We start from the raw sequence: 26,195 nt of genomic DNA on the forward strand, positions 1-26,195 counted from the left end.
GTGGATAGTCAAAAGAGTAAACTGAACCTAGATGAGTATAGCTTGGGTTGCCAGGTGTCCGGTTTTGAACCGGACAGTCCAATATTTGAGCTTTCTGTCCGGGAAACAAATTGAGAAAATACCAGACATATAAATGTCTGGTATTTTCTAATTAAGTAAGTTTCATTATTCTCATGAGTATCAGTACGTAGTTGCATACTGCCTGGCTGGTAGACACCCTCACACTGCGTTAGCATGTCTACCAACCAGGCAATACGCAACTATGCAGTCGAAAGGAGGGGGATGGGGGCCGGGGTGAGATGGAATCCCTCGGGCCAGACTTGCCCGTGCGCCCTGCCGGGACCGTGTGCAGGACAGGCAACACCCCGGGATCCGCATGCGCTTGGGCCAGCCCCGCTCTCCGCCGGCCGGTTCCCCCGCTTTCTTCGACCAGCCCCACTCCCCCTGACCTCCTCCCAGTCATCCCTGCTCCCCACCGGCTGGTTCCTCCCCGGCCAGCCCCGCTCCCACCAATCCACTCCCAGCCAGCCCTGCTTCCTGCTGGCCGTTCTCTCTCTCCCCGCCCCCCCCCGCCCCCCCGATCTCCCCTGGCCAGCCCCGTTTCCCCCAACCTCCTCCTGGCCAGTCCACACCCCAGGGAGATCAAGTGTGTCCAATATTTTTTTGAAATCATCTGGTAACCCTAAGCATAGCCCTAGATTAAAAACCTACTGCTACCACTTGTTTGGTGGCTTAAAAAATAAATTGTTCAGTGGCCACAAAAATGCTTCCTATATACACTCAAACCAGCTTCCAAAAGTGTACAGGCAGGGACCAAAGTAACTGCATTTCAAAGTAGCTGGTTTATTTTAACAACATTCACTGGCAGTCACAGGCAAAAAACAGATAGATAAATAAATAAATGCATTGCAAGAACAAAAAGAAAAACACTGATGCTGAAACCTGAACAGACAAATAAAATACAGAAAATTTCAAATAATTCTTGCAAGCAATTCAGGAAATGCTTGTTCACATCACCTGATTTTCAATGTCTAACAGTATACAGTAAAATGTATTTTAAATATTAAAACATGCCGAGCTTTGGTTTTCTAATCCGAGAATCCAAGCCTCAAATTATTTGTATGCCTTGGATCCAAGGATAGAAAAAACAGTTTGTTGCTGGCTCTGGAGAGCTTGGCCTTGAAGTGACCTGCAGGGCTAGGCAGCAAAAACTACTCTCTTCCTCTTTTCAAGTATTGTGTTGCTCTTGCCAGAGATACCCCATCATCTGGCACTATCTTGATAAAGTTTAAAAGCACATATTTTTTAAATTTTGCATTGAGATTTCTCAGAATGGTAGCTTTAGTTCTCCCCTACTATAGGAAAGCTGCAGTGGAGGAGGTCTAGGTTGGATATTAAGAAAAACTATTTTACTAGGAGGATGGTGAAGCACTGGAATGGGTTACTTAGGAACGTGGTGTAATCTTCATCCCTAGAGGTTTTTAAATCCTGGCTTGACAAAACCCTGTCTGGGATGATTTTGTTGGGGTTGATCCTACTTTGGGGAGGGGGTTGGACTCGAACAGCTAGTAAAGTCTCTTTCAACCCTATGATTCTATTAACTTTCCCATCCCACTCTGCAAAAAATTAGCACCATCACTTTGAAGATATCAGTAGCATAAGGGCCTAGTGGCTTTGAGTTGCCTTAAGCAGTTGCCTTCCCTTATCCTTTGACTACTTCATGAATTATATTTTCAGGTTGTGAAAAATGCCCAGAATATATTCACTGTGCTGGGAGCTGCTGAATTGTCCTAATGCAAGCAGCTAGGAAAGTTTAATCCAGTTCATATTTTTATGAATTTTTAGGGAAACTTTTTAGGGAATTTTCTCACTTACGTTTTTCTTTACTTCTAACAATATCTGTCTGTCTTGTTGCTTATCAGTGACCTTGCTGGAGGTATCCTTTTTAAGACACCTGTTAAAAAGACTAACTTTCATCAAAAGGAAGAAGAAACAGACAGTAGAGGACATGTTCTCAGATCTCTTCAGGAGCTCTAGGTTCAAGATCCACAAAACCCTAAAGGTTTAAAGGTTTAGAGAACATGACCTATGAAGCCAGGCTTCATGAACTGGGCTTGTTTAGTTTGGAAAAAAGAAGATTAAGGGGGGACATGATAGCGGTTTTCAAATATCTAAAAGGGTGTCACAAGGAGGAAGGCGAAAATTTGTTCCTCTTGGTTTCTGAGGACAGGACAAGGAGTAATGGGCTTAAAGTGCAGCAGGGGAGGTTTAGATTGGACATTAGGAAAAAATTCCTAACTGTCAGGGTGGTCAAATATTGGAATAAATTGCCAAGGGAGGTGGTGGAATCTCCCTCTCTGGAGATATTTAAGAACAGGTTAGATAGACATCTGTCAGGGATGGTGTAGACGGAGCTTGATCCTGCCTTGAGGGCGGGGGGCTGGACTCGATGACCTCTCGAGGTCCCTTCCAGTCCTATTAATCTATGAAAACAAGGGAGTATAGAAAAAGCATTTCCTGGAGAGGCAAAGGGACCAGGTCGTGCATAGTGAAGTCCACCAAGACATTATGCAAACATAAACACAGATAAAAAACACCCCCATACTTCCACCTCAACAGCCACTGCAATGCATGGATAATTGTAGGGTTTCAGGGTTTGGTCCATAGGACCCCTCCCACCCTGCAGGCACCAGCATAGTGAGTTGCATTATCCTTCCGCTCAATCCAGGTGAGTGAACCTACTCTGGTAAAAGCGACGAGGAGTCCTGTGGCACCTTATAGACTAACTGAAGTGTAGGAGCATAAGCTTTCGTGGGCAAAGACCCACTTCGAAGTGGGTCTTTGCCCACGAAAGCTTATGCTCCTACACTTCAGTTAGTCTATAAGGTGCCACAGGACTCCTCGTCGCTTTTGCAGATTCAGACTAACACGGCTACCCCTCTGATACTACTCTGGTAAGTGATTCACACAGCACCTTGTCCTGTTAAAATGGTCTTAAGTGGGATTTTGTAGACGTGTTATTGTTTATATCTGGTCAGTAAAGTTTGATGTGTGAAAATCAATGTGTACTATCTTTTATAAGACATTCATGGGCCGCCCCCCCCCCAAAACCTATATCCCCTCTCCAGATTCAAACAGCATATTAACAATTAATTTCTAATTCAGATACAAAATACAGTTTAATCACAAAATGACACAAATATAAACAAAGCAATATATTGGCTTATTACAGAACACTCTGTTAAAAATGTGCTCTTAAAGCTTCCTTCAACTATACAGCACTTTGGTATGCTCTTGTAATTTGTCCCTGGGTTTGGATGTTCAAAATTAGACAAATTTTACAACCCCCCTCTTCTATTTTGTAGGTAATGTTTTCCCATTTGCCTCACGTATTTGAGAGATACATCACCCGAATAGGTGATGCATCCAAATAATAGAAATATTTGGCCCACTGAAATCCAGTGTAGTTATGAGACAATTCCACTATTATTTCAACCTACCAGATGCACATTCAACAATCCTCTTGCACCCTGCTCTGAGGATAGTTATATCTTTCCACACTGTTGTCCATGAGACCAAAGTATAACTCATAAGCCAGGGAAGCAAAGGATAGATTGGAACCGACAAGAATCACAATTGGGATTGCAATCACATCAACATCAATGTGCTGGTCCACGAAAAAATCTCTGTGTATGCAGCTTGTCATCAAAGTCATGTGTTCCTGAAAATGCAAGTACAGGCAGTCCCCGAGTTACGCGGATCCGACTTACGTCGGATCCGCAGTTACGAACGGGGCACTTCCTCTCCCTGGTCTCGAGCAGACCAGGGAGAGGAAGCAAAGCGGCGGCGGAACGCGCGGCCAGCTGACAGCCCAGAAGCGTCTGGGCTGTCAGCTGGCCGCGCGCTCCACTCTGCTCCCCCCCCCTCTGCAGACCAGGGGGAGGGGGAGCAGAGCGGAGCAGAGCAGAGCGGCGGAACGCGCAGCCAGCTGACAGCCCAGAAGCGTCTGGGCTGTCAGCTGGCCGCGCGTTCTGCCGCTCTGCTCTGCTCCGCTCTGCTCCCCCTCCCCCTGGTCTGCAAACCATGGGGGGGGGGGGGGGAAGCAGAGCGGAGCACGCGGCCAGCTGACAGCCCAGACGCGTCTGGGCTGTCAGCTGGCCGCGCGTTCCGCGCTCTGCTCTACTCTGCTCCCCCTCCCCCTGGTCTGCAGACCTGGGGGACGGGGAGCAGAGCAGAGCAAAGCCACGGAGCCCGAGGGCAGCAGGATAGCCACGGCGCGTCTGGGCTGTCCCACTGCCTCCGTGCTCCGCGGCTTTGCTCCGGACGCCTGTGGTACAGCAGCTGGGGCACTGCCGGTTGGTCCCGTAGCGCCGCTCTGGGTGCCACTGGACCAACCCAACAGCACCCCAGCTGCTCTGCCCCAGGTGTCCCCTAGTCAGCAGCTGCTGAAAATGACCAGTGGCTGACTACAGGAAGCCCCTGCCCCGGGCTTCCTGGAATCAGCCGCTGATCAGTTTCAGCAGCAGCTGACTTGGGGATGCCTGGGGTTCTTAAGTTGAATCTGTATGTAAGTCAGTTCCGACTTACATACAGATTCAACTTAAGAACAAACCTACAGTCCCTATCTTGTACGTAACCCGGGGACTGCCTGTATTATACATCTTGCCAATTGGTAAAAAATCCCCAATGATCCACCAGTGTTTGCATAACCCGGAAAAGTATTTATTTCTGTTTATGTATTCAGAAATAAGGATATGTCTCTCATATATTGCTCCATTGCAGTTTGGAAAGCCCATAGCATCATATCAATGTTTTATTTACTGTACATTGCTTAGTCACAATCCTGTGCAGCAGGACACGTTTAATTATATTTCACACCTATAGGACAACAGCCCCCACTATAGACTTCCCAACATAAAACTGATTATTCATAAATGGATAGCAATCCACTATTGCTAGTTTCCACAGCACAGTTGCCATCTGTTTCCCCACTATCAAAGCTGCTCTGTTTTTGGTTTTTCTGTGCTGGAGAACCGAGATAACACAATTCTCAGAATGTGGCCCTCCAGCTTAAAAACATGTGCTGGTGACCCCAGATTTGCATCACACTGTGATCCCACAGTTCAATGCTCATTTCAAGGCTCAGAAGCTCCACTACACTGTGAGCAGCTGGTAAATGTCTGCAGTAGCTGACAGTTTTCAATTCCCATGCAATTTTTTGACAGGAATTATAACATTCCACCATGCACATCTTAAATGTCCCAAAAGGCAGTGTGCCATATCATGCAGTATACGCTGGGAAACCTATCCACAGCAATTGTGTGTCTTGTCAGTACAGCTTCACAATGCAGACAGGTAGCACCAGCAACATGTGCACACACTGTAGCAATGTTACAATGTCAACAGCTGTATGTTGGTAAATCCTTCTAGTGTAGACATGGTCCAAGTGTTAAAGGAGAAAATTCAGCCAGCTGTCTCCACCATCATGATGTTATGCCACTACAGTGGCACATCTCAACACAATATAACACATGCTTTATTATCACATGTTGATGCTGCATCAACAAGCTGAAAGTGATTTAACTGCCTGGGAATCATCAGTTCCCATTATGCCTGCGGCATTTAGGGCAGGGGTGAAGCTCCTCCACTCCTGTCTGTTTCTGGTAAGTCTTTCAATGGCTTCAGTTTGGCTTCCACTACTCTTCACCATGTTATTTTTAGGACGCTTCATTTTTGCTTGCTTTTAAGTGTCCATCTTATTGCTTTCTGGCAACAGAATCAGTTTTCATCCAAAGCACAGAACTAATCCATGGCCAATGCCACTTGACAATGATGGTGCTCATATCTTCTTGGCTGCGCCGTATTAATAGGTCATGGTTTGAGATTGTTCTAGGCCAAAAGATACTGAGGATTTTTCTGAGGCAGGTTGTATGGAATGAAGCTAGTTTGATTATGCAAATTTTCTCATTCCTCAGCATTCTGCACTATAATGTAGTGTCGAAAGTACACAGCTCTGATAATCTTGAGTTTGCTCTTGGTGTTGTACTGTATTTAAGCTCCTAAAGGTGTTTTTTGCTTTCCTGATTCCATTCTGGATAGCCTAGCCTTTTCTACTATCCTGACAGATGGTGCTTCCCAAATATGTGAACGTTTCTACACTGGTGAGAATATAAACTTCTGACCGTACTAGTGATGGCGAAGCAATATTGAAGGTCATGATATCTGTTTTACTGTGGTTGATTTTGTCCTCTGGTATCTATGCCTTGCAATGGAGGGAAAGCTTACCTGCTCTAATGATCCCCAGAGTCTGTTTCAACAGAAACTTTCTGCTTCTGGCAGGTTCAAACATGCCAAACTGATGTGTGTGGGGACGGGCCAGACAAAACAGAGATTCTGGTTCTCCAGGTTGGGGGTTAGGCATGAGGTTAATAACTGAGGGTATGTCTACACTACCCTCCTAGTTTGAACTAGCGGGGTAATGTAGGCATACCGCACTTGCAAATGAAGCCCTGGATTTGAATTTCCTGGGCTTCATTTGCATAAGCGGGGAGCCGCCATTTTTAAAACCCCGCTGGTTCGAACCCCGTGCAGCGCGGCTACACGAGGCACGAACTAGGTAGCTCGAACTAGGCTTCCTAGTTCGAACTACCGTTACTCCTCATTTCACGAGGAGTAATGGTAGTTCGAACTAGGAAGCCTAGTTCGAACTACCTAGTTCATGCCCTGTGTAGCCGCGCTGCACGGGGTTCGAACCAGCAGGGTTTTAAAAATGGCGGCTCCCCGCTTATGCAAATGAAGCCCGGGAAATTCAAATCCCGGGCTTCATTTGCAAGTGCGGTATGCCTACATTACCCCGCTAGTTCGAACTAGCGGGGTAGTGAAGACATACGCTCAGTCCCTTAAAAAAACAAACTATGTGATGGAAACAGCAGGAGAAAAATCAACCAGTACTGTGTTTGACAGCCTTCAGGAGTCAATGATCTGCATGACTGCCAGTGATGAAAGCCAAAAAGAAGCCACGGGTATGAAGCCTCACATGCTCAACACTAACAGAAAAACCAAACTTGTTTTTTGGAACATATGGACAATGTAGGAAACAGGGAAGCTAGCTGAGGTGACAGCAGAGATAAGACGCTACAGCTTATACATCTTGGCTGTCAGCAAGAGCAGATGGATGGGATCAGGAAGATTAACAACAGCCTCTGGAGAAACTTTGCTGCATTCTGGATAGGATGATGGACAACACTGTCAGGGTATTGCCATCCTTTTGTCTGTGAATGTAGCCCCCTTAAAATTATGATGACCCTAGAAATCTCAAGATAAGTAGGAATCCAATTGCATGACACTATTTAATGGGCCACTGTCAATATTTAAATAGTTTTTTCCCTCATCCCTCCTGATACATCCACTACACCAGTGTTTCTCAACCAGTGGTACGAGTGTCATTGGGGTACTCGAGAGAAGTCTGTGGGGTACATCAATACAACTGAAACTTGAAGAAAACTGATTTTTTGTTTTAAGTTTTACAGTACTTTATTATTTGTGTACAGGCAGTCCCCGGGTTACGTACAAGATAGGGACTGTAGGTTTGTTCTTAAGTTGAATCTGTATGTAAGTCGGAACTGGCGTCCAGATTCAGCCGCTGCTGAAACTGATCAGTTTCAACAGCGGCTGAATCTGGACGCCAGTTCTGACTTACATACAGATTCAACTTAAGAACCCCAGGCATCCCCAAGTCAGCTGCTGCTGAAAATGATCAGCGGCTGATTCCAGGAAGCCCGGGGCAGGGGCTTCCTGTAGTCAGCCACTGGTCAGTTTCAGCAGCGGCTGACTTGGGGACGCCTGGGGCAGAGCAGCTGGGGTGCTGCTGGGTTGGTCCAGTAGCGCCGCCGCTCCTCGGCGCTACTGGACCAACCCAGCAGTACCCCAGCTGCTCTGCCCCAGGCGTCCTGATTCAGCCGCTGCTGAATCTGACCAGCAATGGCTGAATCAGGACGCCTGGGGCAGAACAGCTGGGGTGCTGCCCGGTTGGTCCAGTAGCGCCCAGAGCGGCGCTACGGGACCAACTGGCAGCGCCCCAGCTGCTGTACCACAGGTGTCTGGAGCAAAGCCACGGAGCACGGGGGCAGCCCAGACGCGCCGTGGCTGTCCGCTGCCCGCGTGCTCCGCGGCTTTGCTCTGCTTTGTCCCCCGCCCCCGGTCCTCCTGGTCTGCAGACCAGAGGGATTGGGGGGGGCAAAGCAGAGCCAAGCCGCGGAGCGCGCTGCCAGCTGCCAGCCCAGACGTGTCTGGGCTGTCAGCTGATCGCGCGCTCCGCGGCTTGGCTCTGCTTGGCTCTGCTTTGCCCCCCCCCGTCCCCCTGGTCTGCAGACCAGGGCGACGGGGGGGGGGGGGGGGGGGGGGCAAAGCAGAGCCAAGCAGAGCCAAGCCGCGGAGCGCGCGATCAGCTGACAGCCCAGACGCGTCTGGGCTGTCAGCTGGCCGGGCGCTCCGGGGCTTGGCTCTGCTTTGACCCCCCCTCCCCCTGGTCTGCAGACCAGGAGGACAGGGGGGGCAAAGCAGAGCCAAGCCTCGGAGCGCGTAGGCAGCGGACATCCTTGTCCGCTGCCCACGTGTTCCGCCGCTTTGCTTCCTCTCCCTGGTCTGCTGGAGACAAGGGAGAGGAACCCCATTCGTAACTGCGGATCCGACCTAAGTCGGATCCGCGTAACTCGGGGATTGCCTGTACTTTTAACACTCAAAAATGTCATTGCCCACCCGGCTATGATTAAGTTGTTTAAACAAATGTGTTGTAATAGTAGAAAAAAATGTTGTGTGTCTGAAAATTGTAGGTACTGGGGATTCTTTAAATTTTTTTTTAAAAAAGGGAGTATTTATAATTTTTCTAAAGGGGTACTTTATAAAAAAAGGTTGAGAAACACTGCACTATACCACAAAACTTACAATGGGGACAGTTTTAGGGTCCAATTGTGCTATTCCGTACCATGGGCCAAAATGTGGCCCATACTCTCTTTGGCTTTGTTTTTAATAATGCAATGCAAACTTAAATTTGAAAACATTTTTAACATCAAATCTATCTTTTTGCATAAACTTAAAAAAAAACCAATAGTATGGTAGCACTTTAAAGACTAACAAAACATGTAGATGGTATCATGAGCTTTCGTGAGCACAGTCCACTTCTTCAGATGACCAGAGTGTTGTATGTCAAGAATCAAAATAAATAGGGGAGGGAGGAAGGAAAAAATGGGAGGGGGGAAAAATAAATGGAGGCAGTGGGTATATAAATATCAAAGAGAAAACTGAACAGATATGTAACAGGCAAAATTGATAGTCTATAAGGACCTAAAAACTGGATGATTAAAAGAAGCAGATAAGGACCATTAGTTAGCAGTTAGAAATACAAAAATTAGAAATTGCAAAAAATGCAACTTGCTGCTTTTATGCTGATAACTGAAAAAAGTAGTTTTGTTTATGTCTAGTCCACATACATTATCTCCATCTTCAAGAAGCTAACAAAACATCCCTAAACTCTAAGGTTACGTCTACATTACACATTCTTGCTCAAGAAGATATGCAATTGAGGGGTGGTGATGAATATCGCCATGCCTCATTTGCATACCTCAGGAGTTGCCATTTTGCGCAAGTGGCTTTTGTGCAAGAAGCAATCTACACTGCTGCTTCTTGCGCAAAACTCCCCTCTTGCACAAGAGCCGTTCTGCCTCTTATTTTCAGGCAGAATGGATCTTGTCAAGAGGGGGGTTTTGTGCAAGAAGGAGCAGTGTAGACTGCTTCTTGCGCAAAAGCCCCTTGAGCAAAAATGGCGGCTTATTAGGTATGCAAATGAGACGCGGCAATATTCATCGCCACACCTCATTTGCATATCTTATTGTGCAAGAATGGGCAATGTAGATGTAGCCTAATTGTCCTGTCCCTCAGTATATTTAATACTGTCCTCACGATGGCCTGAATCCAGCAAAGCACTTAAATCAGAGGTGAGAAATAATTTTTGATGGGGGCCACTCGATTTTGGTAAGTGGTCAAAAGCCACACTTTTCTATGGAGTACTGGGTCTGGGACAAAGGTCAGGTGCAGAAGGGAGCTCAGGGTAGGGGAATGGGGTGAAGGAGAGGCTATGGGTCTGACGGACACTGGTGAAGAAGGGGACTCTGACCTGGGGCAGGGTATTGGGGTCCAGGTTCTGGGAGGGGGTATGGATGCAGGAGAGGATATTGACCTGGGGAAGGGATGTAGGAACAGATATTGGGTCTGGGAGGCAGTTGTTACCTGGAGCAGGGGGAGAAGTGGGCTGAGGGTACGTCTACACTACAGCGCTAATTCGAACTAACTTAGTTCAAATTAGTTAATTCGAACTAAGATAATTCGAACTAACGCATCTAGAACTAAAAACTAGTTCGAATTAGCGTTTTGCTAATTCGAACTAGCGTGTCCACACTGATTGGATGCAGGGGCGCATTTAAGGGCGGCTGAAACCAGTTCTGGCAGGGCATCAGGTCAGTAGTTGCTTTGTGTGGCTGCTGTCTAAGGCTATCTGAGGCTCGTGCTTAAAGGGACCCCCCCGGACAGCCGGTTCTCAGCTTTTCCTGCTTGCTTGCCAACCTCGCCGAGGGACGGCAAAGCGTTGATCTCTGCCCCCGTGTGTGTCGGTGCTTCCCTTCGGGGCCGCCGCCGCAGGTGGCAACATAGAGCCAGAGCTCGCCCTGCACCTTCTGGTGCACTTTCTGGACTTGCTGCTACAAGCCTGCCACCAATGGCTCGAGGCTGCCTGGCACCACCTGGGGAATGTCAGCCCCCTGCCTCTCCGCCTGGCTGCCCTGGGGGCCGTGGAGGAGCCGCGGTGGCGGCCCGGCACCGGCGTGACCTGCCGCATCTGGCGTCTGGACACCAGCGCCGACTGGTGGGACCGCATCGTCCTGGAGCACTGGGAAGACCGACAGTGGACCCAGAACTTCAGGATGAGGAGGGACACCTTCCAGGAGCTCTGCGAGTGGCTTGCCCCTGCTCTGCGCAGAAGGGACACTCGCATGAGGCCCGCCATCCCCCTCCAGAAGCGGGCGGCCATCGCCCTCTGGAAGCTCTCCATGCCGGACAGCTACCGATCCGTCGGGAACCAGTTCGGAGTGGGGAGATCCACCATTGGAGCGGTGCTCATGCAGGTATGGCACTCATCGGCCACTGTGCTGTGGGGGAGGGGGGCTGCAAGGAGGGGATGGGCTGCCCCAGGGACAAAGGGGGGAGGGAGGAGGCGAAAGCGCCGCGCACCGGAGGGGTCGGTCTGTCCCAGCCGTACTACACGCCGCCAGGGGGGTTGCTTCCGGGAGTGGGGCGTGGGGCACCGCCAGGGCACGAATGCTCCCAGCCACCCGGGCGCCCCACTGATTGGCGCTTTGCTGTGTCTCTCTCCGCAGGTGGTCAAGGCCATCAACCGGGTGCTGCTCCGCAGGGTGGTCTGCCTCGCCGTTCCGGATACCGTCATCTGGGGATTTGGTGCCCTCGGCTTCCCCAACTGCGGGGGGGCCATCGACGGGACGCACGTCCCCATCCGTGCCCCGGAACACCAGGCGTCCCGGTACGTCAACCGCAAGGGGTACTTCTCCATCCTCCTGCAGGCCGTGTGTGACCACCGGGGACAGTTCACGGACATTAATGTGGGCTGGTTGGGCAAAGCACACAACGCCCGGGTGTACCGCAACTCCTCCGTGTGCCAGCAGCTGCAGGACGGGACCTTCTTCCCCGACCGCCACATCAGGGTCGGGGACGTTGACATGCCCGTGTGCCTGGTGGGGGATGCCACCTACCCACTGCAGCCGTGGCTGATGAAGCCCTACACGGGGCACCTCAATCCCTCCCGCCAGACCTTCAATGCCAGGCTGACCACGGCCCACATCTTGGTGGAGGGGGCCTTCGGGCGACTGAAAGCCCGCTTTCGATGCCTCCTCACCCGTCTGGACCTGGCCGAGCACAACATCCCTCCCGTGGTGGCAGCATGTTGTGTGCTCCACAATTTATGTGAGAGAAAGCGGGAGGCTTTCCTGCCAGCCAGGATGGCTGAGGCTGACCGCATGGCTGGACTACGGTCAGCCCCGCACCGCCACTGTCCGGAAAGCCCAGCGGGAGACCGTCCGGATCCGGGAAGCCCTGCGGGAGAGCTTCCTGGTGGAGGAGGAAGACTGACCTCTCCCTGCATGCCCCACTGGAGCCTTCTTCCACCCTACCACCTTCCCCTTTCCCCTCCCTACCTACTGTCAAATAAAGACACCTGTTTTTCAAACAAAAACGTCTTTTTATTTTACATAACTGGGGTGGGGGGAGGGAGGGAGGAAAAAGGGTGGGAGAGGAGAGGGGGAAACCTGGGACGAGGGAGCTGGAAGGGGAGGGAAGGGAGGAAGGGAAAGGAAAGCTCAGGGGTGGAGGTCCGGCTGCCTCTCCTGTCTCGCAACACTGCGGCTCCGGGGGCGTTGGTGGGGAATGGTTGTGGAGGGTGGGGCAGGAGGGACGGGGGGGTGTGGAGGAAGCAGGAGCGGGAGCAGGAGGGGGAGCAGGGGGAGCAGGAGGAATTGGGAAGCGGTCGGGCAGGCTCTGGAGGTGGCCTCGCAGGGCACGGCCCTGCTCCTCCAGTGCCTCCAAGCTCCTCCGGCGTAGCCTCAGGTCCTCCTGGACCCAGTGGTCCTGGAGACGGAGCTGTTGCTCCAGGAACCAGAGGTGCCGACTCTGGTACTCCTCCTGGTTCCTGGCTCTCCTGCTTGCCCAGGCACGGGCGGCTGCTGCAGGCGGGGTGGTACGCCTTGCAGTCCCAGGTGCTGCGGCTGTGGTGAAACAAGAACAGCGGTCAATTACCCCAGGGGCCCAGGTGTGTGAAACCCAGCTCCCCTCTGCAAGGCCAGGGCCCCTGCAGGATCCCCAGCTGCTGCTCCGTGGTGGGCAAGGCCCAGGCGCATGGTCCCGGGGCTCCCTCTCGCCCCAGCCCCCCATACACATAAGGGGAGCATGATGGTACTCACAGGTGGACGCCTCCCCGGCCTTGGACGACACAGGCGAGCGGCTCTGTGGGGGCCTCTGGGGTCCTGGGTCTTGGGCAGGCTGCCGGCAGGCTCCTGGCTCTCAGAGCCCTCCTCCTCCTCCTCGTCGTCCTCCTTCTCCATCTCTTGGAGCGGTCCCTCTGCCCCGGGGTCTATCACGTCCCGGGGGTTAGGGACGGCATGAGCCCCCAGGAGGCGGTCCAGAGCCTGGAAGTGGGGGCACGCCTCCGGGTCCACCCCTGGCAGGCAGGCCCGGGAGTAGGACTGCCGCAGGTCCTTGATTTTCCAGCGCACCTGCTCCCGGCTGCGCTGGTGGCCCCTGGCAGCCAGGCTGGCAGCCATGCGGCCGAAGACTGCCGCGTTCCTGTGGCTAGTGTGGAGATCGTGGACATTGGAGGCTTCCCCCCAAACCTCAATGAGGTCCACGATCTCCGCAATAGACCACGCGGGCTGGTCCCGGGAAGAGGGGGAGGGCTGGGTGTCATCGGGTGGCTGGCTCATGGGGTGTCAGCTGCTGTGTGTGCTGGCATGGGTGCTGGCAGCCTTGCAACTGGCACAAACTGTGTAGCCAGCCCGTGGCCCTTTAAGGGCTCCGGGGCCGGGAGGGGGGCAATAGAGTTTCCCTGGTGTTGGCCAGAGTGGCCACCAGGGCAAGCTGGGAAGGGCTAGCCTCCCACTAGTTCGAATTAAGGGTCTACACAGCCCTTAATTCGAACTAGTAAGTTCGAACTAGGCTTAATCCTCGTGGAATGAGGATTACCTAGTTCAAACTAAGCGCTCCGTTAGTTCGAATTAAATTCGAACTAACGGAGCGCTAGTGTAGCGCCTATGAAAGTTAGTTCGAACTAACGTCCGTTAGTTCGAACTAACTTTGTAGTGTAGACATACCCTGAGGGTTTAGATCAGGGATGAGCAAGAAGTGGCCCAGGGGCTGGATCTGGCCCACCTAATATTTGATCCGCCCCCTGAACTGCATCTGGCCGCTTTCTATTTATATCCTGCTGCCCATGCCTCCAAATTTCCAGGCAGTGGCTCAGGCAGCAGGGCCCTATTTATATGGCTCCCAGCTCCTGGTTGCGGCACTACCTTAGTAGGAGCCGGAGTCGCAAGCCCTTTAAATTACTGGAGCAACCCCGGACAGCTGCCACGCAATGCGGTAACGGCGAGGCCGGGAGCCACAAGCTCTTTGCTGCATTTTTAATTTAAAGCCTCCAGCTCCAGACAGCTCTGGGGGAGAATAGTCTCCAGCCCCTGCCCCTTCTGTCCGAGGCCCAACTCCTTCTGGGGGGTGGAGCTAGCCCGTGACCACATTCAAAATTCATTAAGAGGCCCCCCTACAAAAATTATTGTCCACTCCTGGTTTGGATGGTGACCTGAGGCAGGGAACTGGGGTGCAGAGTCCGGGAGGGGGTTTGGGTACAGGAGAGGATTCTGGCCTGGGGGAGGGGCACAGGAGGAGATTCAGGGTCTGAGAGGGAAGTGGATGAGGGAGGGGATGGAGTGCCAGAGGTAGGCTCTGTCCGGGAGGTGCTTACCTAAGCAGCTTCCAGCTAGCAGCACTCTCAAGCAGACTTCCCTGTCTGCAAGCAGTTCCCAGCTGGCTATTCCATGTGCCCCCAGCAAAATTCCTCAGCTCCTATTGGCCAAAAACTAGACAATGGTAGCTCAGAAATTGTGCTGCACAGTCCCTGCCTCCAGAAAAACCTTTCAGCTTCCATTGGCTAGTTTCTAGCCAATAGGAGTTGAGAGATTTTGTTGGAAGCAGTGGTAGCATGTGAATTCTCTCCTCCCCTCCCCTCTGCAGCGCAGAGCCACAAAGAGCAGCTAGCTGTTTTGATCAGAGCTGCAAGGGCGGGTGGGTCAGATTAAAAGGCATGGTGGGCCAAATCTGACCTGACTTAAATGTGTGCCTGCGACTATTCATGTGCTTAGGCTTACAAGCATGCTTGAGTGCTTTGCTAGAAGATGTGGGTATTAATAAATATTTATAGCCAATATATTTTTCAAATCATGCTACAGAAACAAAATGCATGCCAAATATACAGTATTTTAAAAACAAATTAATTATATATTGTAGCAGTCAGAGCATTTAAATCTGAAAAAAATTCACTTTAAGAGGAATATAAATCATTTTACTAAAATAAACAGATCATATAAAATTGGACGTAATTTATTACCTTACACAGTCTGCTAAATTTAATACAAGAATATACTTCAATGGAGAAATTGTCTTAAGACTTATATCTGTAATCTTCTGGCAATCAGCCATATAAATATGCTTGATCTGTGGACAGAATTTGCTCATCAACTTGAAACTTACATCAGTAATCCGATTATTCCCTGTTGAAATACATGAGTATATAAAACACATATTAGCTATCCATTAAGGGCTTCATCCAAAAAACCACTGAAATTAACTTGAAATGATCCTATAGGTTGGACTTCCCTGGTCCAGCACCTGAGGGACCTGGCCAGTCCTGAATGAGGGATTTTGCCAGTCCAGGAGAGGTCATTTATGGTCCGCCTCCCACATACCCTCAGTCCTGCCCCAGCTTCCAGCCTCTACCACAACTAGCCCCACTGCCCTGCTGGCCCACAGGGCTCCCAGATGCCAGGCATTCAGAGGGACTCTCTGACCCAGCAACATCTGTCAGACCACAGATGTTGCTGGACCAGAGTCCCAGTTTAGAGAGGTTCAACTTGTGCTAATTTCAAATTAGTCACATCAGACTCTAAAAGCACAAATTAATAATCTGCTTAAATACTGTAAAGTCACTGACCTTCAATTCTGACCTTGACAAGTTTACATTCAGCAAGGGCTTTAAAAGTGACATCAGAAAGATGTGGAGAGCCCAGAAAAACAACAGATACAATCTGTTGGCATTTTTCAACTAAAGCCTTTGAAAAAACAAAAAAGGATGATTAATCAGAACATCTACATACATGGAATGTTACATAGCCAAAAGCTAACTAACATTTTGTCAATTAATCTACTGATAACCATTGTGTTTTCTTCCATTATAATTATAATCCAATTTTAATACTAAATTAACTATGACCAATGGTACAGATAACTTAAAATGCTGTGATCTGAAAAATGCTGGGGGGCAGAAATGCAAGAGTATGCATCTAGTATATCAGTTAAGTTTGCAGAAGCTTGAAAAGCTTTTACCAAATCTGTGGCCCTACTGTGCATTTGATTTTAATGGCGAGCTCCTCACTGAAGTCAACTGGAACTTCCCTGCAAAAAATCAACAGCACAGTATTGGCTTGATATTCTACACTAATGGCCAACTAAACTTTAATTTAACACAAAATAAAGCCAAATAAAACTTATTTATATTCTAGGTAATTATACTTTGATTATGCCAATGCATAAAGTGGTAAAAGAACGACTATTGTTAAGTTTCTGAGTAATAGAGTTAAAAGGATTTGTAAATCTGAACTAGAATAAAATTGATCTAATTTGTTTGGTGATTTTTTAAAAAACATATTTTTGTTAAAAGTGTTTTAAAAAGGTGAAATTCACCTATTTGAATGCATGTGTACAACACCCTTTGAAGTTAATGTAAAAGATACACACATAACCAATGACAGAAATTTTTCCTAAATGCAAGATTATTATTAATTTCTTACTTGGATACATTTGTCTGTAAGAGTTGGCATATCATTGATTACCAAGTGCTTAATCCCACTGCAGCTGTTAGCAATACATCTGAAGCCATCCACAGAGATCTGATTTAAAAAAAAATCAGATTTTAAAATACATTCATATCTTTCAGGGAACTGAACAAAGAAAAATGGTTACTATCCTTTCATTCCATTCCAACATAGGTGTGTGCGCACCCCAAGCACAGTTGATGGATATTTTTCTTTAGTGGCATCTGTTGAGACAGCTCCAGCATCCTCTGGTGCCATGCTAATAATGCTGGTATAAAAGGCCCAGCCAATCCCACTTCTCTTGTTTCTTCTTACTGACTGATTCCAAAAAGAGGTGATGGAGAGTAGGTTTTGGAATGGACATTTGCAACACATCTTGTAACACATCTGATAGGACTTGTGATCATCATTTGGTGGGGACATTTCTGCTGTCCCCTCTACCTTATCTGGAAAGGAGAAGGCGGCAGCTATGACCAGCTGAGGAGCTTCTGCCACATTTGTGTCAGCAGGGACCTGCAGCACTCATTCCTGAGGCTCAGTCCCAGGTTTGGTACCAGATTGTGTGTCAGGGATTTGTCAGTGCAGTACTGGGGGTGCCCTACTTTCTGAGGCCACAGAATATGATAATTTTCAGCAGATGCCATGGGCTGGCAGAAGCCTCCATGGATTCCAAAATGGCCATTGCATAGATTCTGGCCCCATGGACATGGTGGCCATGCACTCAGTGGCATCCCAGTACTTGGAGCCATAGTAGTGTAAGAATGGCCTGAGGAGCAGAGCGGGTGGCTGTGAGGACATGAAGACGACCCTACTTTGGACTCTGACAAAGAGGATGAACAAAGATGTGGAAACCAACGCAGTATTGTTCCCCTTGATGCTAGGACCTGGAGTCATGAAGAAGATAATGCAGAGACTGCCAAAGAGGAGGTTTTCCTAGGGGACAGTTGCAGTGCCACATGAAGCCCAGGAGATGGCTCTCTGCCGCTCACTGATACCAGTGGTGCTGAGTCTCCAAGGACATAGGGAAAATTGGTCGCAGGCTGCTTCAAATGCTTCCAGAGTCAACAGTATTGCAAACTGGCTGGTACACTATCTGCATGATGAATGCCTCCTGAGCTGATGTTAGTAGAGCTTGCTACAGGCACCTGTTGCTGCAGTTCTGGGGAGGATGTGTGGCCCAATTCAGGTCTCATTCTATCATGGCCCTCATGTATACTTGGCTTTGACACCAGGGATTGACTCTTCTGCTGCTGCTTTCTATGTTTCTTCTTTGGCACCAGAGATGAAGATTGGTGCTGAAACTCATGACCAGTAAGTAGGACAAGAACTCTGAGACAAAGCTGAGATACTTAGTGCTGAGTCCAAGAAGCATGGGTCTGAAGTAGGACTTAGGGCTACCTCCATGAAAAGGAAAACCTTGCTTCCCAGTTCTTCTTGGTGAGGAGTTTGAAGTGCCTGCAAATCTGGAAGCAGTCTTTCCTGTGAAATTCTTCTAAGCACTTGAGACAATTCATCAATTTGCCTGGCAACTGAGGTATCCCCTGGCACCAAGAAGGTGGGCAACTTTGTTAACCAAGAGTGGAGGCATCCAAAACTATCAAAATTATTCAACTATTAGAACTAACTACTAACTAGCAAACTACAGTAAGTATTTACACTAAAGAAATAGGGAAAGGCTCTAAGAGGAATTGTGTGAGCAGTGAAAGGACTTCCAGCAACCACTGTGTGTGATAAGAAGGAAATGAAGGGAAGTGGCGTTAGCAAGGTCATTTATACAGTGCTTTAAGTGCATGGCACCAGATGGTGATGGAGCCAACCCAACATATACCATTTTAATATAAAATTCCAGCAACTGTGCTTGGGGCATGCACACGCCTATTTTGGAATGGACATATCAAGCACTTGAAGAACAGAATGTAAGAGCCAGATATATGTTCCAATATTGCATAATTGCTTGTACATCTATACTGAGTGAACTATAAAATATATCAGTTCAAACTATTAAGCACGAAAAGAACATGTATTCAGTATTAGTGTAACACCTTGCCATTCTAGAGGCTTGAGAAGTTTGATGTGGCACTTTAAAGAACTAAAAAGTAGCTCATTTAGCACTTCAGAGGAGGGGGGTATTTAAAAATCTAAATCCTGGTATGAATTTCACAGCCTTCCCTTATCACTACACTCTACCTAACTCAAGTCCTGGGATGCCTGGACTCCAGATCACAATTCCGTGGCTCAAGTCCATTTTTAAAGTAAATATTTTGAACAACATAAAACATAATATAATAAGCATATGTTTTCAATTTTTCTGAATTTAAGTGCTATCTTCTGAGAACTCATTAATAAAACATTATAGAGAATTTCAAAAGAATTTGTAAAAGTGATGATAATAATATCTACGTTTTCTAGAATGCTTTATATCAGTAGATCTCAAAATGCTTCACATTCTTTTAATATATTTATCTTCACAGCACCTCTCTGAGACAGGGCAGTGCTATTATCCCCATTTTCACATATGGGGAACTCATGCACAGAGAGGCAAATGACTTGCCCCAAATCACACAGGAAGCCCATGATGGAGCAGGGATTAAATCTATATTTTATAAATTCATATAATTTCCAATAATTCTGGTTGTCTAGCCTGATAAGATTCTATAAAGGTAAAATTAATGTCATGTATGTAATGAATAAATAATGCCTTCTATGGATACATCTGTACAGCAAAGAAAAACCTGTGATGACTTCTAAAGGATTTTGTTCTCTGAAGAAAGAACACGAATGCTCAATGCATGTTCAGTGAATGGAGTATCTCTGTTACTCCTCTGTACTCTGAGGCTTAGGAAAAATCACAGGTAAGCTTATGGACTGATTTACATAGAAATCAGAATCTACTATGGGACAAAATTTAGGGTGGATATATATAAAAAAGGATCCTTGTGGAATAGTCTAAGGTGGGTCAGTATGATGCATTGTATCTTCAAGTAGCACCCTATTATCCTCATATTCATCATATGTATGTGGTTGTGATCTTTCAGACAAATCATGCCCTTTGAGGTACAACATGAAAGATCATGTTTTGTTGAAACTCATTGTTCTGTCAAAATATGTACATCATTATTGTGTATGAAATTATGAGTTTTTGCAACATTACTATTGAAATACACTATAATTCTGGGATATGCACACTGATAGCTCTTCAGTGGCAATAAAGATGGTGACCCACAGCCTACTGCATTCTAAACAACCACTGACCAGTAGGGGAACTATAAACAAGAGATTTACAATTTAATAAGAGACAGCTGTACCAGCACTATAGAAGAGGAACTGCTCGAATCTGTGATTCACCAAAGATCACTAGAACATATCTGGGTTGATGTTTTTCCAGGCATATGAACTGAGGGTTTAAAAAAAGGGGGAGTGGCACCATGAGAGCACCTCTCTCCTCCCCCACCTACTCTGAAGGCAACAAGAACTGGGGAGACTGGTCCCAAGCTAAGAAGGAAATTCACCCTGTGTAATAAGAACCGTAACCTGCCTGCAACATCCAGTAAGGCGAGAAAAGCTTTTTGATTCAAGTCTTGCTTAGCCTGAAATATGAGGATTTAGACTGCTTGTTTACTTTTTATTTTCTTAGGTAACTATCTCTGACCTTTATGACTACCACTTAAATCACTTAAAAACTATCTTTCTGTAGTTAAACTTATATTTTAATGTGTTATCTTTACTAGTGAACTTGATTAAAGTGCTTGGGAAATCTACTCAGATTACAAAGACTGATGCATGTCCATTTTTCTTTGACAAAGAGGCAAACTAATTAATAAGCTTGTACTCTCCAAATACCTCTTAGTACACACACCCTTCCAACACCCCAAATACTCCCCCAGCATCACAAATATCGTCTCCCATTATACATACCCTTACAGCACCCACTAAAAGCCTCCTCAGTACCCACCAACTATATTCCCCATCCAGCTTCTCCTTCCCTTCCTCCCTGCATTGTCATATATTTGGAAATTTAAATATGGTAACTCTACTGGGGCCAGACAAAAAACAAGAATCAACAAAAAGTCCAGAGGAGCAAAGTTTCCCCCAAAAAATGTGCCCAGTGGGCAAGAGTGACATTCCCAGAATGCAGAGACCAACAAAAACATAATAGAGAAACATAAATTGGGCTGACATCTGTGTTTCATTAGCTCTCTACATAGGATAATCTTTTTTGTGGCCTATATTGTTACAGACAGTCATAGGACTGAAACAGACTTCAGGAGGTCATCTAGTCTAGTTCCCTGCACTCTTGGCAGAAGAAGTGAGACATATTTACTGACAGGTATTTTGAAATAAATTACCAAAATAACTGAAACTGTTATTTTGACAAATAAAATAGGCAATTTTTTAGAATTTTAAAATATTGTGGGCAGAATTCATACACTACAAAACTATGAGCCAGATCTCCTGCATGCCTTTCACTATACTTACTCTCTCGCACATCCAATCCCTTCTCCCAGCCCTGAGACCCCTCCTGCACTCCAGGTTGCCAGCCAAGTGTCTGGTTTTTGACCGGAATGCCCAGTCACAAAAGCACCCTAGCACTCCCCTTGCCCCAAGTGCTGTCTCTTTAGCTCTCATTATCTGGGAACTGCAGCCAATAGGAGCTGCAGGGATGGTGCCTGTAAGTGGAGGCAGTGCACAGAGCCACCTGGCCATGCCTCCAGCTAGGAGCTAACGGATATTGTTGCCAGTTTGCTGGACTCCACAGCAACTTTTGTGCCTGCTTCTCTGTTACCTTGTTCCTGCTGCCCTTGCCTTACTCCCAGATTTCCCTCTTTCCTGACCCTATTTTGATTCCCTTATAGCCTTCTAACTTCAGTTCCTGTTCTGTTTTGACCCTTGGCTTCAGCTTCTAATTACTGATTCCAGCTCTGAGCTTAGTTGTCAATTCCTGATGCCAGCTCTAACTAGTTGGTTAGACTGCCTTCAGCCAGAGCAGCTGACATCTCCACATTAAAAGAAAGATGGATTTCCACCAATTATTGCCCTCCTGCAAAGAACTTCCATCAGCATGGAAGATGTGTACAGTGTAGGAAGGGGCTGGTTTGTGTCTGCTCCCGACACTGGTAGGAAAGAGGAAAGAGGACATCAGCAAAAAATGAACCTGTTACAAAAGATGTCAGAAATTCAGCTGGGTAATGAAGGTTTGGAAAGGGACAGCAAAGGCTGATTGGGGAGACTGAAAAGTGTTATACCAACAAGCAATCTCCATTAACAATGAAGAGAGGATACAGATGATGGCCATAAGGACTGGAAACAGATAAAATACTGATGAAAAAAACAAGGGGAGAGAGTTGTAGGTACCAAGGATGTGGGCAGCTATGTTATACTCAACCATCAAATCCAATTGCCTGGGTTTTTTTTTTTTATAAAGGAATAGTTGATTTACAGCAAGTGCGAAGAGACTGTGATTCAGAACAGGGTATAGAGAAGTGGAAAAAGTGCTGAACTAAGAATCTGACACTAAAAAAGACACAAAAAGAGTTGCAGAAATTAGGAAGGAAATTCTCAAATGTAGTTGTGAAGATGGGTAGAAGCAGCATGGAGACAGCCCACAGGTTTCTGGAGTTCAATAAACTAAATTAAACTATAACTGAAAAGACTTTTAATCTCTTTCTTTGGAAAAATATGTTTTCTGAACAAGGGCAAGCTGATACCACAAATAGCAGCAGTTGAGCCAAAAACAATTATACTGAGCCAGCCAATAAGATTGTAATCCAGAACTTCTTTGTGGAGCGGGGATGGAACTCTGACAAAGTATGAACAACAGCATGAAGGCACAAAGCAGAGAAAGTTCAGCTGTGAAAAAGGCTTTGAGAGGAGATTCGAATAATTTAATTTGTCCACATTTAGGATCTGTTGAAATATTTTATATATGTACACCTTTTGACCTACTGTCATAAATAAATATATTAAATTATTTTGACAGTATCTACCAAATACATATTAAAAAGGTACTTTTATTGCAGAAGAACCAAAATCTGATGGTCATGTTTAGTGACAAATGACTATGTGTTGGTAACGTTGTATAAATAGTCACAAAACAAATGTATATTACATTTATTTTGAATTTAAACATCTTTAATTGACTCCCCCCCCCCACCCATGTTTGAGATTTCTCAAGAGCTAGTAATTGGAACTCAATAATGTATTTCTTAGCTGCAGCTGCTACAATGAGAATTTCCTCATAGAATGATGAGGGTAGTAGACAGGGAACTCATAGAGGTCATAAAACTGGTACAGTCAACTCTTATACCAGCATGCTCATCCCCTCCTCAGTGTACAGCACAGCATGCTGTGGAAGGAAAAAATTATGTTGACCAATTCTCAGCTTGTGTATGATCTCTTAGGGTATGTCTACACTACAAAGTTAGTTCGAACTAACGTCCGTTAGTTCGAACTAACTTTCCTAGGCGCTACACTAGCGCTCCGCTAGTTCGAACTTAATTCGAACTAACGGATCGCTTAGTTCGAACTAGGTAAACCTCATTTTACGAGGATTAAGCCTAGTTCGAACTAGCTAGTTCGAATTAAGGGCTGTGTAGACCCTTAATTCGAACTAGTGGGAGGCTAAGGCTTCCCAGGTTTCCCTGGTGGCCACTTTGGCCAACACCAGGGAAACTCTATTGCCCCCCTCCCGGCCCCGGAGCCCTTAAAGGGCCACGGGCTGGCTACACAGTTTGTGCCAGTTGCAAGGCTGCCAGCACCCGTGCCAGCAGACCCTGCACCTGCCACACCATGAGCCAGCCACCCGATGACACCCAGCCCTCCACTGCTCCCCAGGACCAGCCTGGCGGCTCCCAGGAGCCTGCCTGGGGGCGCAAAAGGCGGGCACCCGCTTGGTCAAGTGCGGAGATCGTGGACCTCATCGAGGTTTGGGGGGAAGCCTCCAATGTCCACGATCTCCGCACTAGCCACAGGAACGCGGCCGTCTACAGCCGCATGGCTGCCAGCGTTGCCGCCAGGCGCCACCAGCGCAGCCGGGAGCAGGTCCGGTGCAAAATTAAGGACCTGCGGCAGTCCTACTCCCGGGCCTGCCAGCCAGGGGCCGACCCGGACGCCTGCCCACACTTCCACGCCCTGGACCACCTCCTGGGGGCTCATGCCGTCCCTACCCCCCGGGACGTGATAGACCCCAGGGCAGAGGGCCCACTCCTGGAGACGGAGGAGGAGGAGGAGGGCTCTGAGAGCCAGGAGCCTGCCGCCAGCCTGCCCAGGACCCGGGACCCCCGAGGCACCCCACAGAGCCGCTCGCCTGTGTCGTCCGAGGCCGGGGAGGCGTCCACATGTGAGTAAAATCGTGTTCCCCTTATGTGTACGGGGAGCTGGGGTGAGAGGGAGCCCCAAGACCGTGCGCCTGGGCCTTGCCCACCAAGGAGCAGCAGCTGGGGATCCTGCAGGGGCCCTGCAGAGGGGAGCTGGGTTTCACACACCTGGGCCCCTGGGGTAATTGACCACAAAGATGCAGCACCTGGGCCTGCAGGGCGCACCACACCGCCTGCAGCAGCTGCCAGTGCCCAGGCAAGCAGGAGAGCCAGGAACGAGGAGGAGTACCAAAGGCGGCACCTCCGGTTCATGGACCACCAGCTCCGCACCCAGGACCACTGGGTCCAGGAGGACCTGAGGCTGCGCCGGAGGAGTCTGGAGGCCCTGGAGGAGCAGGGCCGTGCCCCGCGAGGCCACCTCCAGAGCCTGCTCGACCGCTTCCCATTTCCTCCTCCCCCTGCTCCCCCTTCTCCTCCTGCTCCCCCTGCTCCTCCTGCTCCCGCTCCTGCTTCCGCTCCTGCTTCCTCCACACCCCCTGTCCCTCCTGCCCCCCCTTCCACAACCATTTCCCACCGACGCCCCCGGACCCGAAGTGTGGCGAGACGGGAGAGGCAGCCGGACTCCCACCACTGACCTTTCCTTTCCCTTCCTCCCTTCCCTCCCCTTCCAGCTCCCTCGTCCCAGGTTTCCCCCTCCCCTCTCCCATCTTCTCCCTCCCTCCCCCCACCCCACTTATGTTAAATAAACATACGGTTTTGTTTGAAAAACGGGTGTCTTTATTTTACAGTAGGTAGGCAGGGGAAAGAGGAAGGGGGGTAGGGTGGAAGAAGGCCCCAGTGGGGAATGCAAGGGAGAGGTCAGTCCTCCTCCTCCACCAGGAAGCTCTCCCGCAGGGCTTCCCGGATCCGGACGGCCCCCCGCTGGGCTTCCCGGATGGCGGCGGTGCGGGGCTGACTGTAGTGTCCAGCCATGCGGTCAACCTCAGCCATCCAGACTGGCAGGAAAGCCTCTCCCTTCCGCTCACACAAATTGTGGAGCACACAACATGCTGCCACCATGGGAGGGATGTTGTGCTCGGCCAGGTCCAGACGGGTGAGGAGGCATCAAAAGCGGGCTTTCAGTCGCCCGAAGGCACCCTCCACCACGATGCGGGCCCTGGTCAGCCTGGTATTGAAGGCCTGGCGGGAGGGATTGAGGTGCCCCGTGTAGGGCTTCATCAGCCACGGCTGCAGTGGGTAGACGGCATCCCCCACCAGGCACACAGGCATGTCCACGTCCCCGACCCTGATGTGGCGGTCGGGGAAGACAGTCCCGGCATGCAGCTGCTGGCACACGGAGGAGTTGCGGTACACCCAGGCGTCGTGTGCTTTGCCGGACCAGCCCACATTAATGTCCGGGAACTGTCCCCGGTGGTCACACACGGCCTGCAGGATCACGGAGAACTACCCCTTGCGGTTGACGTACCGGGACGCCTGGTGTTCCGGGACACGGATGGGGATGTGCGTCCCGTCGATGGCCCCCCCGCAGTTGAGGAAGCCGAGGGCGCCGAAGCCCCGGATGACGGCGTCCGGGTCGGCGAGGCGGACCACCCTGCGGAGCAGCACCCGGTTGATGGCCTTGACCACCTGCGGAGAGAGACACAGCAAAGCGCCAATCAGTGGGGCGCCCGGGTGGCTGGGAGCGTTCGTGCCCTGGCAGTGCCCCGCGCCCCATTCCCGGTAGCAACCCCCCTGGCGGCGTGTAGTACGGCCGGGACAGACCGACCCCTCCGGTGCGGGGCGCTTTCGCCTCCTCCCGCCCCCCCTTTGTCCCTGGGGCAGCCCATACCCTCCTTGGAGCCCCACTCCCCCCGGCTCGGTGGCCGACGAGTGCCATACCTGCCTGAGCACCGCTCCGACGGTGGATCTCCCCACGCTGAACTGGTTCCCGACGGATCGGTAGCTGTCCGGCGTGGAGAGCTTCCAGAGGGCGATGGCCACACGCTTCTGGAGGGGGATGGCAGGTCTCTTGTGAGTGTCCCTTCTGCGCAGAGCAGGGGCAAGCCACTCGCAGAGCTCCAGGAAGGTGTCCCTCCTCATCCTGAAGTTCTGGGTCCACTGTCGGTCCTCCCAGCACTCCAGGACGATGCGGTCCCACCAGTCGGCGCTGGTGTCCAGACGCCAGACGCGGCGGGGCACGCCGGTG

At 49.3% G+C, this 26,195-nt stretch overlaps 1 protein-coding gene across 1 annotated transcript in view; it reads right to left on the reverse strand.

Moving 5' to 3' along the window:
* FBXL13 (F-box and leucine rich repeat protein 13) overlaps window positions 1-26,195 on the reverse strand; it is a 224,907-nt gene that overhangs the window by 67,051 nt on the left and 131,661 nt on the right. The window contains exons 13-15 of the mRNA XM_006137531.5: window positions 16,674-16,772; window positions 15,818-15,935; window positions 15,215-15,377 (exon numbers count right to left, since the gene is read on the reverse strand). Of these exons, the coding sequence (XP_006137593.2) occupies window positions 15,215-15,377; window positions 15,818-15,935; window positions 16,674-16,772 (380 nt within the window). The remainder of the gene's footprint in view (window positions 1-15,214; window positions 15,378-15,817; window positions 15,936-16,673; window positions 16,773-26,195) is intronic.

This window comes from Pelodiscus sinensis, chromosome 1, assembly GCF_052426305.1.
Source record: "Pelodiscus sinensis isolate ZL-2025 chromosome 1, ASM5242630v1, whole genome shotgun sequence".
NCBI classification, from domain to species: Eukaryota; Metazoa; Chordata; order Testudines; family Trionychidae; genus Pelodiscus; species Pelodiscus sinensis.